The sequence below is a fragment of the Bombus huntii genome, chromosome 6, assembly GCF_024542735.1.
Source record: "Bombus huntii isolate Logan2020A chromosome 6, iyBomHunt1.1, whole genome shotgun sequence".
NCBI classification, from domain to species: Eukaryota; Metazoa; Arthropoda; class Insecta; order Hymenoptera; family Apidae; genus Bombus; species Bombus huntii.
The window spans coordinates 10,250,380-10,267,382 of NC_066243.1; the positions used below are offsets into that span (position 1 = coordinate 10,250,380).

A 17,003-nucleotide genomic window follows, 5' to 3' on the forward strand; every position below is an offset into this window, starting at 1 on the left:
ATCAATTTTGCTGCTTTATACTAAATAATAGTATTAGGACCTCAGTTGATATAAAAACATGAAAATCTAAATGTTACATAAATGATTACTTATTCTTAGTTAAAATATAATAGAAATTTTTATTTAGTATAATATGTATGATATATACAAATGATAAATATAATACATTTCTAATTTTGCTTGTAAGGCTGATTCTCAAGATTAAAAGACTATACAAACACACGGTAGTATATTTCATTACATGCTAAATGATAAGACTGACAGTGAAAATCAGCTGCTAACACAGTATTATTTTATGACTAATATAAGATTTTATGTTGCAGTGTAAAAATTTGTGTTTTTTTGTATAATGTGATTTGAAAGAGTATTAATTACATAAATTATTTTACTAGAAATTATATATTAGGAAGTAAACTAAAGGTTATTATGCCATCAAATTATAAATATTATAACAATTTAGGATAAAATAAATTATGTAATTTTAAATAAAATTGTATTTTTTCAATAAAATTGTTTAAGGAAAGTTTATCAACATAACAAATATTCTTATGGAAATGTCATTTATTTGAGAATATCTATATAAATATGAATACTACAAATACACTGATATTAATCCAATTTTTAATGGATTAAGCAAATAACATCCATAATAACACTAAATGATATGATTAGATAAACATTATTAGCTATTTGTTAAATTTAATTGCATTTATATCTTATGTTTTAGTTACAATACTTTATATTATTTTACATAGTTTATCTAGTTTCAATATATGATATAACTATATCGTTTTAGTCCTTCTTGAAAAAAATTGTGTCTTCAGAAATGTATATATATGTATATATACAATATATGTTTTTCAGTGTTTTTGTTTCCTCCTCTTATGTATGTACATAATATATAATACAATAGAAAGATAATTTATGTAACTAACAATAATATATTTTTGAAGCACATATTATGAATATAAAATGATATATTTCATTTTACTTTCGTTTTTATTATATTAGTATGTACATACATAGAATTTTCTTATCACTTATACATTCATCTTTTTTCTTTTCTCCTTCTTAACAAAGAAAAGTAATTTTTAGTATTATACATTAGTTTAGCAATATTTTGTAGCTATTTCATTAATATGACATTTATTAATCTTGGTATAAATTGTAGTCAGTATAACACATGTTTTATTAATAATTATTTAGAAAATATCACAAAAAAAGATATTTGACCTTAACCCATGCTTAATAATACGCGATGTTTCTTGTACTGTTAATAACATATCTTACAAAATGGGCCAACGAGACGAGGCATATATAGTATGATTATTATGTACACTTTGAAATAACATTGAAATAATTTTTGAAAAGAAAATCTCCAAATGTTGAGAAGAAATGTTCCACGACTACATGATTATTATTGATCTCACATATTTGTATACATTTTTATGAATAAGGAGTATTTTGGTATCTAAGCAGAAGTTGAAGTACACAAAAGTGTACTTCAACAAATATCATAAGTTCTGAAAGTATTTTATACTATAGCGCATGCGTTACTAAAGTCTGAGATGCAAACTATCGTATCTCTTTGTGTACTTACGTCGATAGTTTTGTATATTTCTTTTCACGAAATTGGTAGCCTGTGACCTTTTAATTTTATGTATTTTTTAAATGTAATCAATTCGAAAACCTACTGGATTCAACTTCATCTTTAATCGTATCCAAAAACATTGAGTATGTTAGCGGTTACGAATAAAAGTGGCAACATTGCCTGTCGCTTGTTTAGGTTGCGGTGTTGCAGATACTTCATGAACGAGTATCACAGTGTGTATCTTCGTTTCTGACATTTATCGTAAATATAACGTATTTTTATAAGACAAAGAGCATGTTCAACATTGGTTGAAGACTGGCTGCATTATAACGTAACGTAAGTTCACTTACATACACAATTACATGTCACCATTCAGGAGTGGGTCACTTCAGATTTTTTGATCTAAATTATTACACGATCCGAATAATATATATTTATTTAAAATTCTAAAAAAATTAAAATTTTTTTAATTTTATAGTAAACGCTTTGAAAGGGAAATAAATTATTTGATATTTAGTTAAATTTTAAAAATTAAAAGGATTTTTTAATTAATTTGTTATATATGTATGTATTTCGTTTGTATAATAATGAGCATTTGAGATAATAAAACCTTATTTTGAACTGTTTATAACGCACTTAAAAATGTGGGCCTCAAGTCCCAAACGTAAAGATCGAATCTATTGTAGACATCAAACTATATACATATAAATAGCTGCCATTTTATAGAGCATAGATACGCCATTTTGTGGTTTCGTCATACAAAATGAAAGTTGATAAATTGATATTTTTAGTATCCAAATTGCAAAATTTTTGGTCTGGATATGTTTTTCCGGAGATATTTTAGGTCACTAAAGCCAAATATGAAGGTCATTTCTCGCGGAAATAAACAGTTTTAAACAAACATTTAAACAATAAAGATCTTATATTTAGGAATCCGCGTAAACAACCGTGAGGCCGGAAAATAAAAAGTAATCCAAACTTAATCCAATACTTACGATTCAAATACATACAGAGTAAGCTATATAGTAGGTTAAGAGTATCAAATTTTAAAAAGGTTTCAACGATTTCAAAAACTCCTACAAATGTCATTCTAGCCGAATATATCGCAGTTTGATACTATAATGAAGCCTATTTTTATATTGAATTACAACACGTTCAAATTATAAAATGGAATAATTATTTTATTATTTACGATACGTTGTATCGTATTGCTACCGCATCTTTTATGAGATAGTATAAATTTGAAGCAGGGTGAGTAATGGAATTTTTGTTTTTAAAAATATCTAATAAATCTTTAATAAAAATCTCATTGCTTTTAATAATGATCTATTGAAAGTTCAGATTATGAGTATAAAAATACTGGATCTATGTAGGCCCCATCTTTATGAGTTGTGGAAGTACAATACTTCTCCCACTTAATAAATTTAACATTATATTACCAGTATGACGAATGTTGATCTCATCAGCGAGTTGAAAGAGAAAACGGTGGGATTATTTATGCTAAACTATATATCTAAACCAAAAATGTTTGCAAATTGTGAAACAATGCTCACAGATAGTATTTTAGTGTACAAACATTTTAATAGTACTATTTTTTTTAGTATACATTGTATTGAAAATATGTTTATATAAAAGTACCCAAACATGTACATTTGTACACTTACATCAATGTATTAAATTTGATGAAATTTTGATAAAATTTGCACAAATATTGCTACTATGGTGAAACATTAAGTATTGTTAAGTGCGGCATAAGTAAGAAGGGAGTGGGGGTATCATGAGTACGAACTTCTTAAATATTTCAGATTGTTCAGTATTAATTCAAGAGTAAGATAATTGGTATAATTTTACATGTTATGTAAATATATATTTTTATTATAAAATTTTTATTTCCATCACTTATCAAGAATTAATTTATCGGTAGTGAAATGCGACGCCATATTGCTAAACTTCGTGTGCAGTCGTTGAATTTCGTTTGGACACATGTCGGGACCTATGTTCAGCAGTATTCGTTCAATAGAGAAGCTTGTCAAGAAGCCCGCCTTTCTGAATATACATTTTTCGTAGATTAAATCATAATTATTTTAATATATTATCATTTTGTATTAACTGTAGCTATTTGTGTTGTGTATTTGTATTTAATTTTATAAACAAACAGTATTATTGACTTGAATCTCCTAAAGTTTTAAAACGTTAGTGTAACAAATACAAACTGATTTAGTCTACTATGTTAAACCATTTTTTTAGTATATTATTGATATAAAGTAAAAAATTACATTCAATTATTTTAAAATAACAATTCTATTTTTGCGACAATAAGGTATATTTGTTATTTGAAACACAATGACGAGTATTAGTAATGTAGTATGTATTTCCAATCCGCCATTTTTGTTAATTGAGTACTCATGGGCCAGGGATGGTATATGTTGGCGCGCATCGAAGGGCCCACATTTTATTATCTGTAATGCTTGTATGGAAGTCTAAATTCTTTATGTACTTTTACATGATATCTTTACTACTAATATTAGTCATCAATTCCTTGTACGCATTGCATGCTTAATGATATTGTAGTACCAGACGGAAAACATTGATTCACAGAAAATAAGGACTTATAGTTCATATAGGTTTAATACACTTGTAATTAGTTATTATCGTGGAAATGTTAAATTAAAAATTAAATCTGTTTAAGATATATATCATCCAAACTGTAATGTTCTGTTATTTAATTATGAAATATAAAATAAACTTTATTTTTGGTTTTGATTGAACTTTATTTCAATTTCAAAAAATTATAGTTTATAATACTAAAGGTTCTATTATTAACCTTTTATCATATTTACCGATTATAAAATTAAAATAGTAAAAAGTTGGTAAAAATTAAAATTATTAACAATACATATTAAATGATAAGAACTATTATATGTATTTTATTATGCATTTGCAATAAAATTGATTATCACTTCAAATTGATTAAAAAAGTCAGTTAAGTCAAGTTAAGTCAAGTTAGGGGTACAAAAATATTTATGAGATATCTTGTATGTGTATATAACCAAGTATACTGGTGTATATAAGTATATAAAGTTAATATATGATATTTTAAAATAAAGTTATTCGAAGAAAAGGAATTACAAGTTAAAAATTATTAATTACAGGTTAAAAATTATTACATGAGTAGCTTGTGACATTGTCTTACATATTACATATTTTCTATGATGGAAGCTTTAAGAAGTTTACATACTCCTGACTCTATACATTCTTTGTCTTGTATTAACACACATAATATTGATGAACTATCAAAAGAAAAAGAAGAGGAGTTGTTATATAGTACAGGTGATGATGGCGATGAAGAAGATGCTCTCTCAGATGATAGTATGCGTTTAAGACTCTCTGATGATGAAATTGAGACAGAAGATATTTTAACACCTGTTTTAGATAATCAAGAAAACACATCAAAAACTAATGAAATTGGTAATCATAATACATTACACTAATTGTAATATTATGATCTGAAAAATTTGAACAACTGTTTTATTTAAATTACAGAAATGACATCTACAAGAACTGAAGATATGGAAATTTCTTCTATTCCAAAAAAAGATATAATTAATACAGAAGCAGATACAAAGAAGAAGGAACACAGTTCAGATAACGATTCAGATGAAAAAATACTAATTGATTATGAAAAAATTGTTAAGAAAGGTGAAAGTGAACTGATGAGAAAACCACGAACAGCTAATGTTTCTCGTCTATGGCAAAGTTATGGATCACAATATAAGTATCCTAGAACTCCCAATGGTCGCTCTTTTCATTGGGTTAATCAAAGATTTCGTCATTTAACACCTAGAGGACGTTATAGACTTCAATATAACTGTAATACAAGATTTTATAATGGATTTGGTCCTTTCGAACGAGGAAGAGGCAATGGAATATTTCATTCACATAGTACGATTTATGGTGGTAGACGTCAAAAGAAAGGCTTTAGTTCTAATACAATGCACAAGCAAAATAGTTCAACAGAATCTGATGTAAGTCCTATATCTCTATCAAATAAAAACATATCTTTAGAAGCTAAAGTTAATAATGATATTGAAACTATAAAACTTGATAATGACGCAACAATAGATGGAGATAGTATATTATGTAGCAAATCTGTAGTTAATAACGATAAGAATGACCATTCAAATGAATCATTGAGTGAAAAAGTTGAAAATACTCCTATTAAAAATATTAGAAAAGAAAATTCTGTTAACACTGATTCTGTCAATAATTCATTAGTACTAGAACATGACTTGGAAGAAAATACAAAAATAAAAGTATCTAATGATCCTGAATGTAAAAATACTACGATCCATACTTTGAATGACAATTCTAGTGAAAATCCTCTAAATTCTGAAACTGATTCTCAGAATGATAATAATAGTAAGCAAAAAGACGAAATAAGTAAAAATGATATGAATAATGCAAATATTGATTTTAGTGATTTTCGTAATTCTAACAATTTCAAAGTGGAAGCATTGAATATGGACATAAAATGTAAATCTGGTAAAGATGAAACTATTAAATATACTAAAGGAAAAAGTAATCAAGAACAATGCAAAAGTATAAATAATGAGGAACAAGATAAAATAACTAAAATAACTGATATAAAATGTAAATCTGATAAAGATGAAGCTATAAAATATACTGCAGAAAAAAGTAATCAAGAACAATATAAAAGTATAAATAATGAAGAACAAAATAAAATAACTAAAATAACTGATACAAATGAAAGTACAGAAATTAAAGAAGTCTATAAATTAGAAGAACAAGATCTTAATAGAAATAAGAAATTAACAGAACTCAGTCAAGAGATAGAACTATCTGGAAATAATTGTAAAACTACTGTTTTAAATTCCTTAGAAGAAAAGGAAATAGTAAATAATGATATAATACTAAATGGAAAAGTAACAAATTATAAAACAGATGAAATTCTTAGGAATAAAAAAAAGAAAATTTCTTCTGAAGATATGAAATCAAATGAAGATTGTGAAAACAGTGAGTTTAAATCAACGACTGTATTAAATAATGTAACTAGCAACAAAAATGGTAATGTGCCAGAAAAAACGGTTATTAAGAGTGTAAAATGTGATAATCAATTAAAAAGTAGTGATAATAGTACAAATTCTATCGAAATTAGTAAATCCAATGCTTCTGAAAATCAATTAACTCGTCCTATAATTGATCTTTGGGAACAAAATGAGGACGTTACTAAAAAAGATATAAAAACTACAGAAAAGGAAAACTCAATAATAAGTTCTGCAAGTAAAAAAAATTTAAGTGAATACATTGAATTGATGTCGGATAAAAATAGTTTACCTAGTGTAGAACTAGAACCTAGTGTAATCACAGAAAATGATTCATTAGATTTTGCTACTAATACAAAAAATAATAGTGATGATAGTGATAAAAGAACTGTTGAAGTTTCTGTGACTACTCAAAGAAGGAAAAGACGATCAAAAAGAGAGAATGTTGTAGTAGAGCAAATGAATTGCACAGAAGAAAAACAAGGTAGGATGTATATTGAATAAATGAGATACACATTAGTTTAAAAATGAAAAGATATCACTTTTCCTCTACAAAAGTATGTTCTCCCACATACAACTTGAGTCAATAAGAACGAACATCTAACATAACTGGCTATATATTGGCTGTATCAAAAAATGTTTGAAGTGAAATGTATTATATTTAAGGAGCCTGAGAAAATGAGTACATTTTGACTTCTTAATAACTTATAATTTTTGAGATATTACGTTAACATTTAGTTTTTTTATTAGTTACCATATATTTTTTATAATCGATACAGTTGGACATTCCGTACAAAAAAGTATCCAGCTATTTATACCGAAATCCATTAGTTTGGCAGATATTATAACTTTAATTCGTTAAATATAATGTATGAGAGACAGGGAAAGATGTGAAGCAGTATTCTTGTATTTATGTTCTCTTTGACTTTCTTAGTTCGTTCCTATTGGATCACCTTGTATATGTATTGCATTTTTATGAGTATAAAATATTTAATATATCTTTAAAGAAGAGTTAAAAAATTATAAAACTATTAGGCATTATCTTTTTTTGTTCACACTTTCGTTGGTTTAAAAATAAATTATATTTTTGGAAATATTGTAATTTGTAAACTAAAGATATATATTTAATAATTGAAAAGAGTTAAACAATTTGGTTATATCTATTTTTTATTTTTTAGTTCTGTAAATTACTAAGTTTTTATTAAAATATTTGTAGCAGTGAGGGAAAGTGGAAGACGGAAGAGACGAACAGCTAAAAATGCAGAAGAGATTATAAGAACAAAATTCCTTCATAGTGATGTAGAATCTAGTGATGATTCAGAAAAGTTTGTAGCTATAAATTTTAAAATGAATCAAGATGCACGTCCTTCATCGCCACCTTCATTAAAAAGGACCTGTTCTGATACTGATACTCCTGTTATGAATGGTGGTGTTAAGAAAATTAAAGCAAATTTTGAAGAACGATGTAATGAATTAAAAACACAAGAAAATAATTCTGACAACATTAAAAACCTTAACTATATTCATAAATTTTTCCAAAGAGACTTGAATGAAAAACTGCCAAAATTAAAACAGGAAGTATGTTAAAAATATAAAAATTTAAATTAATTATTTTAATAATAAAAGTTTTATATATTTCAATGATGATAATTTCTTTAAGGAATTAGAAGAACTTTTGATACAAAAAATTGTTGAAACGATTACTATGCGCGACGAAATTGGTAAACTAAGAGAACAAGCACGTATATCAGAAAAAAATCAAGAAGTAACGCGTGCAAAATGTCAACAATTAGCTAAACAAATTAAAGATTTTGAAATGGTATTAAACCGTAATGCGGCAGATCGGCGTGCGAGTAACGATAAATTCAGTCCACCAATTAAGATCAATAGATCTGTTGGATTACAAGTTAATTTTGTAACGGTATATATGAACCATTTTGCTAAGTTATATATGATTTTATAATATTTTATTTTAATTTTATTTTATTGTAATATATGTTTATATAGGATCATGTAATGCAAAATTTAAGGCAATTACAACAGAATTCTAATATGAAGTCTCTACATGTTTCAAGTAGTAATAATGCATCAAATACTTCTGTTAATGAAACAAATAATGCAACCAGTCCAAGGAGAGGAATTAAAACAAGATCACCCAGGAAAACTGAGCCAATAACTGGACAAACTTCTGTGGTGGCACAAAGTCATACTCAATCTCCAAACATTATGACTACTATCACTCCTGCAGCTTTGGTTGTTGCTAAACCCCTAGATTCACAGCACCCTCTGACATTATCAAATCAGTCTAATGTTCAACAAATTATATCAAATGTAAGTACTTCATTCGAATTTTCTTATTTTTATTACAAATCTAATGACAAAAAATTATTATTGGTTTCTGTAGCAACAGATACAACCACAACAATCACAGCAAGCTATAATTGTAAATGGAAAATTTCCGAATCAGATAAATGGTCAAGGATCCACTACAACAAACGTCGCAAAATCTCGTGCAAACGATCTTATTGATCTTACGGATGAAGAAGAGAAAAGTAAAGGTATTAAATTTCATAATTTTCTTATATATTTTCGTATTAAATGAATAAGAACATATTAAGGAACTTTGGTAATTTATAGCTACTACTGGTGTACCAGTTGTAACAACTACAGTAAATGATCAACAAGTAAACTTAACACAAAAAACACAACAACCTTGCTTCCAAAGAGTAATTCAGACTATTCCTGGGAATGTAGCCATAACAAGTCAACCGCCTAGTATAAGAGTAGTACAACCTGCTAGTCAGCCAACACCTACTGCTTTAGTGGTAAGTGTATAGTAAGATATGCATATATTATTCATTTCATCTATTATTTATATAATTTTATTATATGTTTACATACTTTTTTATAGAATAATATGAATGCGCCTCGATTAGCATATGTGATGCCAACAAGGCAATTATTAATAACACCAAATTCCAGTCCGGTAAAATGAATATTTTTTGCCATATTTTTAATAAAATGAAGTCGAAAAATAAGGCTTTGTAGTTAGTTTACAGTTTTATAATAAACATTTCTAATTATAGATACGGCCTGTGACTTCGTGTAGAGCTTCATTTCCAACTTTAACGTATAAAACGGGTAAGTAGTTTCAGTTTAAATCATCAATATAAATAATATATAGATATATTACAATCTTATTTATAGGAATATCAACTATTGCAAATGGAACGGTTCGATTTTTGACGACTCCAGCTACTTCTAATGTACAGTTAAATAAGGTATACTTTCAATTAACAGTTTTGTTTTAATACTTATTTATACAGGTACTTAATAATACAGGTACTTATGTTTATGCTTGTATGTTTATAATTGTATTTGTTTCAGCATCCAGCACCCTTACCAGATACGCGTAATTATGCTGTAAATCCTCTTTGGAAACTTTCACCACCAGCTCCATCATTAAAAATTTCTAAAGTTGCACATGGTATGTTACAACTTGCAAATTTATACCTATTAAAAATGTTAATAGAATATAAAAATTTATTATTATTATCTAGGAATAGTATTATCTTGGAATATGAATTTGTCGGACAAGTATGCAGATATTGTTAGTTACCAGTTGTATGCCTACCAGGAAATTGCTGGTGTTCCTCCTAACACGTCATTGTGGAAGAAAGTAGGCGATGTTCGAGCTTTACCACTACCTATGGCGTGCACACTTACGCAAGTAATTTGAACAGATTGTGTTTAAACACTAGAGTATATTCCATAGATATTTGTAATGTCTTCCTTTTTGCAGTTTTCTGAAGGAAATAATTATCACTTCGCAGTTCGAGCAGTTGATATACATTCCCGAAAAGGACAGTATAGTATACCTGGAAACATTTCTTTATAAAGTATATGATAAATTTTGAATTATTATATCAATATTATTTTTACGCACAGTTATAACAGTTCATGACTCATGTAACAACAAATTCCGTACAGTCCTTTGCGTTATCGTTCAATTTATTACATTTATTACATGTAAAATATATTTAATTCAATTACAGAAGTGTTTATAATGATCAAATATGATGTATAGATTACATTACAAACGAATTTGTTGTATAGTAGTAAATATCCATTTAATCATAAGTAATTCGTACAATCCTTGGTAACTATGATACAATTGTAGCTAACGTATTTTTATCCGTCGTTTTTTATACACCTCTTAATTTATAAAATCAAAAAATACAAATCTTAATTTTGACAATATACATATAGTTTACATCCTTATGTCTTTGCTCACAAAATTGGAGCATGAAGGCTCCATGCAATTTCGTGCCATGTTTCATGAAGTATTATCATTTGATAGTGTGGAATAAGCAATTATTAAACATTTTAGATTCCGTATTTTGAACTTTAAGTAATAGTATAGCATCTAGACAAAAACAGGAAAAAATATTCTAGTCAAAAAGAATTTTTGTACTAATTCAATATTTACCTTTCATAAAGACTGCTACAGTTAAAAACTATATATTTGTTGTATAAATCTGCTATCAATACTATTGTTCATTGAAAGTGTTCACAAATATTGCTTCCTGTGTTTTATACATAAAATACCATTTATTTTCCCTTTCTAAATTTATTTTATTTTTATTGTTACTTATTGTAATTGAATCTCGCTAATATATGATTTGCTCAATTTTGATACAATTGTAATAAATTCTAAATGTTAAATGATAAAATACTCCATAGATTTTAACATAAGACAAACTATGCGAATCACTTCATATTAAATTCATGTAAATATTAATGTTTATATGTTGTGATTGTTAATATTTGTATTGAAAATATAATGATCTAGAGTATAATTATCTAATATCATATTTTTAAGTTTTATTTTCATTTTTGTGTCAAAAATGTATAATAAAATGATTGCTCATTTTTTATATGAGTTTATAATAAAAAAATTCCTAATTGTTATACAATTTTAAATAAGACGTTTGTTTTTTTAAGGAAATGAACCAATACATATAAAAAACAGAATTTTTTGCTATTTCTTTTATGCAATATGAATGTGAGATTTCCCTAATATTTATTTATCACAATTTTAACATAACTTACAAAAGTTTCTTAATCAACAATAGGAAAAAGTCGAATATAGGAACTGTAGGATATATACTGCCCGTATTACTAATGTAATTTTAAATTAAATTTCGCGCATTTTTGGTAACAGATATGTTAAATTCTGTGATTGTTAGTTTACATAGGTAAGTATCTATATGATATTTTTATTACAGATTTCTTTTAATTGTATTATAATTGATTAATTAATAATTAATTTAGAAATATCAATTGGTACAAATCTTAAATTTTATTATACACAAATAATATTCAAAATTTAGTTATCACTTAAATAAAAATTCTATAGTTCAAAGATGTAGTTTGTAAAAATAATGTCAGTTACAATTTTTTCTATATCTAAAGATTTACAGGATAAAATAAAGATCTTAAATTAAAAAAAGGAACAAAATTTTACGAAGATATATAGAAATATATTAGATTTATAGTAAAAATTATTGTAAAGAGAAAAATATAATTGATATACGTTTTAACAAGTTTTTAAGTTTAAAGTTTAAAGTTTTAAGTTTAACATTTACCCTTATCATCAACCAACACTTAAAACCACTTTGAAATTGCATGAAACTGCACCACGACTCCATATAAAAAATTTACTAGTATTTGGAATCATGCTTTACTAAAATTCTAAACTTTCACTGTATAATAAACTATCTTCTATATTATAAAATATATGATTCTTAGAAATATAGGAAAATACATCAAAGCAAGTATAATTATGATTTTGCGATGTATGTATATCATAATACGAATGTAGCTACAATTTTTTCCGATATTGTAAGAAAAAAGTATAAGCAAGTGGGGGCGGAAGTAGTTAGTCGGTAATTTGTGTATACTGTTTGCTGTACTTTGTGACACAGTATATAAAAAGCCCGTGAAACTAGAAAAAAAACTATAAAATCGAGCAATATTCTAATGGGATGATCATACATTTGCAAAGTTTGATATTCAAAATATTAATGGATGTCTATTTCTTCGAATATTAATATGTGTGAAATATTACGTAGCAATTTTCTTACTTTCGCGATATATCTTGAAATGACAACCACAACACAAATAACGTTTGAAGACAGGAATATTTTTCAACCGTTTTAGTTGCAATGCATAATCTGTTTCGAAGAATTTATTTTTATATAGTTGTTTGGTTACCAGTTTTACGCTTTTTTCATTAACTGTTTCGGATTTTGAGCTTTTTTGAAATTAAGTCAAGAATGTAATATGTCAGCAAATTTATGTCAAAATACAACTATATTGCAAAAACAGCAACTTCGCAACTTTCTAATAGAAATCAATATTCAATCACCTTGAGCTTATATGAAAGAAAACTCGAAAATGCCAACTAAGAGGGTGAAATATGAAAAATATTGTAAAACTATGCTGGATTGAGTGGATTGAAAATATGCAGTGCCAAATTGTTTCATGGGTGTGACATTTCTCAATTTCATAATTTATATATATCTTCCATTACATGGCAAGTGCTGTTGCAAACTGTCTAAAAGAAGTCAGTAAGCATAGCTCTTGTCTGTAACTGGTAGTGAAATCTACATTGATAATTAGGGGATGCCCAGCCTACATTCGCTCGTCATACGACGAGCTCCACTGATGGATATGGGTACTGCTACCAGTTCTGTGACATCTGTCAATTCTTCTAACAAAGTTGCTACAAGTCAGAAAAAAGTTGATAAGTCTAACAAACTTACTGGAGTCAGATTACCATTATTGCGCAAAGAAGCCAGTGTTATAAATCTTTCATTGACAGAGAGAACTGTAGTAGGTAAAGGAGTAGATGCACCTTTACTTAGACCTGAAAGTAGTGCAAGCTTGGAAGCTCGTGGTAATAGTTGGTTGAGTTTAGGCCCCACAGGATTAAGAAAATGTGAAACTACTGTGGGTTTAAGTACTTCTGCTTTAGAGGGCAGACCTATAAATCGCAGTCGAGTATGTTCTCGCTGCTCCAGTTTACTATCATTGGCATCTAGTTCCCGCTACAGTTTAGCTGCAGGCAATTTTGTTCCTGCAAGTTCTCAACAAGCACTTGGACGTATCTTTTGTAAATTATGTCTTGTTGATACTTCTTTTTCTAAAACATTTAAGATAGAAGGCTGTGGTTGTTCCTATTGTAAAGATGTATGTGCAATCTTTTTTGATACATATTATCATATGAAAAATTATTTAAAGTAAATATATTTATACATACATATAGTTATTATACATATGTATTTTACATGTTTTAGTGTATGAAAGCATATGTTGAATTTGAAATTGAAGAAGGTGCATATGAAATTAGTTGTCCTGATGCACAATGTGAACATGGAGCAATACTTTCCATGAAGGAAATATCAAGTCTTGTTAGTGCTGAATTTGTGGAAAAACATCATAAATTCCGATTAAACAGAGGTGTGTAAACAGTACTTTACTTGCTACAAACATTAGTATAACTTAGTTTAACTATTTTTTATATGATATGTAGACGTATCCATGGATAAAGCACGTGCTTGGTGTCCACGTGCAGGTTGCGAAACAATATGTTCTATAAATGCTACTGGTTCAAATGGAACTCCTATTGGGCCAGTTCATTGTCCTAATTGCTCTACAGATTTCTGTTCTATATGTCGGGAATCTTGGCATACTGGTCCTTGTTCAGATATTTCCTTGGGTATACCATTTGATGGTGATCATATCAAATGTTGTCCTATGTGTTCTGTACCTATTGAAAAGGATGAAGGATGTGCTCAAATGATGTGTAAAAGATGTAAACATGTGTTTTGTTGGTACTGTTTAGCTTCTTTAGATGTAAGTAAATTTGCCTATAGCTGTATAATAATGGTAATTTTCTTCAAAAACTTTTAAAATTTTATAAATGTATTGAATAATATAGGATGACTTTCTATTGCGACATTACGACAAAGGACCGTGCAAAAATAAGTTGGGTCACTCACGAGCATCAGTTATTTGGCACAGAACACAAGTTATTGGAATTTTTGCTGGATTTGGATTACTCTTGCTCGTTGCATCGCCGTTACTTTTATTGGCCGCACCATGTATTGTATGCTGCAAATGTCGTGTATGTGGTTCATCTAGACTTGAACAAGAAGAAGGTGATACTGCAACGTAGGAAAACATTAAAAGTTTTTCAATATTCCTGTATAATTCCCCTCCACTACGATAAATAATTAAATTAGTGTATCCAATCCGTGCACGTAATTGGCGACTTATATAGATATACATTGAATTTGGTGCATCATAAATTGTATGACAAAAAATAATATAAAGGGAATATAATACCTATATTGCGAAACATTTAATTTTATAAATGAAGCGAAATTTAATAATATTATGTTTTCAATCATTTTTGTGGATGTTACTTATAATCAATAATTATTTTCATTATTTTGACATATTGCAAACTTATGAGTTTAAAAAGGATCAATATATTTGTATATATATATTTATGGTATGATTGTTTTTATATATATAAGAAATTTACGTTTATTAAAAGCTACTTAATATCTAATTGATATTTAATAGTTACAATTTAAATTTCGAAAGCTAATAAGACTTTTTTACTGTTATCAGATTCTAGTAATATTTTCTCATTTTCAAAATGTCTATGTATCGTAAATACTCATAATTTTTGTTTATGACATTCCAAAAAATTATATTTATATTGCATTGGATTGACTGCCATATTCAAAATTGTTTTAAATGTTTTTTTGTATACATCAAATAATAGCTTGTTTCATAATTGTTATATATATATGTGATTTGCTGTTATAATCTTTAGCAATACTCAATATTCTGTTCATGTACTTTTACGCTTTTACTAATATATAAAAAAAGTTTTATGAATATATCCATAAATGTAAAATAATAAACAATGTATATCTATATCTGAATTCAGTAAAATTAAGATATGATTGTTTCAAAATCTTATAAATTGTTGATTATATTGTAGACCTTTTTGTTTTATCAGTGCTACTTCGTTTAGATTGGCAAATAATTAATTGTATGTATATTTATTATCAATCTACATGAATCGTTAAGCTCTACCACATTTAAAAACATCAAATTTACGAAAACCTGTGAAAATTCCATTATTAATATATACTTAATATATTTACTATTAATGATATATTTATAAATACCGTTTCCCGATTTTGAGGGATATTATTCCGTGTGTGTCTTAAGCAATCCTTTGAATTGATAATAGAATATAGAGCAAAAATAGTAAAAGCATTATGTTATAATATATAAACAATAAAATTAGATTACTATAAAGCATATAAGAAATCATCCAATTTCTGACTATAATTATATACAATAATACCAGGTCTGTCAAAATATTCATTTTTGCCTAAGAAATTTGTCTATCCGTTGTGATGAATTTTTGATATAATTGGCATTACAATGTAAGAATGATTTTCCTCATTTTATATGTGCATATACATGTAATCTCACGTGCACAAATGCATGTACAATGAACATACAGTGCATATACATATGTATCATACACAAAGTTAGCATTGCCTAATCATAGTATGTGATTAGTTAATAACAATGAATTATTAAATAAAAAATGAAATAGATTATGTAAACGTGCAAATTTCTAAATAGACATACATTTACAATCTCTCTTGTATCATTGAGAATAACTGTATATAATCTGTATTTGAGCATGTATAACTGTGTGTTATTGATCATGATATGTAAATATACGCATGATATATATATATATATATATATATATATATATATATATATATATATATAATGCATATATAAAAATACCTGTATCTGTGTTGGTGCAATTTTGCACAGAAGTCAGCTTAAGTCGAATATAAATATAAAATAAAGAATATATCAAATTAAAAGCTAAATAAATGATTAAGATAAATCATTTACGATTTATTAGTTGTACGTTTTCGTATTAATTCTAATATGATACATAAGCAATTAATGTTAAAAAAAGTTATGATCTTCCTATAATTACATCTATCTTCGTTCTATATATTATTTTTTTCAAATCAATTAACATTAATGTACATGTTATTTTTACTTTCATGTGTAATAATTGAAACGACGTACGGTTGGAAGGATTAAAATTCAGTTTTTCTATTGTCTTGATTTTAGATATGAAATATATATACATAGATGTAAATAACAATAAAAGTGATTCTTTTATCTTTAGAATAATTGATATTCAAAATCAACGCATACACGGA

The 17,003-nt window shown here is 26.9% G+C and overlaps 2 protein-coding genes and 2 long non-coding RNA genes across 9 annotated transcripts; 2 read left to right on the top strand and 2 right to left on the bottom strand.

Annotated features, from left to right (window-relative positions):
* Nucleotides 1-940: 940 nt before the first annotated feature.
* On the bottom strand, nucleotides 941-1,733 carry LOC126866433 (uncharacterized). Its single transcript, XR_007689864.1, has 2 exons — nucleotides 1,601-1,733; nucleotides 941-1,523 (listed from the first exon to the last, which is right to left on the bottom strand). It is a non-coding gene; the product is annotated as an uncharacterized LOC126866433 (long non-coding RNA).
* A 30-nt stretch (nucleotides 1,734-1,763) lies between these two features.
* On the top strand, nucleotides 1,764-10,935 carry LOC126866394 (putative uncharacterized protein DDB_G0282133). 6 transcript variants are annotated; one of them, XM_050619916.1, is made up of 14 exons: nucleotides 1,765-1,927; nucleotides 4,744-5,059; nucleotides 5,135-7,138; nucleotides 7,871-8,232; nucleotides 8,315-8,575; nucleotides 8,662-8,985; nucleotides 9,059-9,212; nucleotides 9,292-9,479; nucleotides 9,566-9,640; nucleotides 9,741-9,795; nucleotides 9,862-9,935; nucleotides 10,042-10,141; nucleotides 10,215-10,384; nucleotides 10,457-10,935. In XM_050619916.1, exons 2-14 carry the CDS (start codon nucleotides 4,801-4,803, stop codon nucleotides 10,550-10,552), a joined length of 4,122 nt encoding a protein of 1,373 aa, XP_050475873.1. In that variant the 5' UTR covers nucleotides 1,765-1,927; nucleotides 4,744-4,800; the 3' UTR covers nucleotides 10,553-10,935. The 6 variants fall into 6 exon arrangements, with proteins under 6 accessions (XP_050475878.1, XP_050475873.1, XP_050475877.1 ...); XM_050619920.1 differs by having other exon boundaries at nucleotides 7,874-8,232; XM_050619917.1 differs by lacking the exon at nucleotides 1,765-1,927 and adding an exon at nucleotides 1,946-3,783.
* Nucleotides 9,985-10,741, bottom strand: LOC126866430 (uncharacterized). Its single transcript, XR_007689862.1, has 3 exons — nucleotides 10,601-10,741; nucleotides 10,289-10,532; nucleotides 9,985-10,167 (listed from the first exon to the last, which is right to left on the bottom strand). It is a non-coding gene; the product is annotated as an uncharacterized LOC126866430 (long non-coding RNA).
* Nucleotides 10,936-12,518: 1,583 nt separating the features above from the next.
* Nucleotides 12,519-16,515, top strand: LOC126866410 (probable E3 ubiquitin-protein ligase RNF144A). Its single transcript, XM_050619954.1, has 5 exons — nucleotides 12,519-13,204; nucleotides 13,339-13,908; nucleotides 14,016-14,178; nucleotides 14,252-14,574; nucleotides 14,660-16,515. Exons 1-5 carry the CDS (start codon nucleotides 13,136-13,138, stop codon nucleotides 14,894-14,896), a joined length of 1,362 nt encoding a protein of 453 aa, XP_050475911.1. The 5' UTR covers nucleotides 12,519-13,135; the 3' UTR covers nucleotides 14,897-16,515.
* Nucleotides 16,516-17,003: the final 488 nt, after the last annotated feature.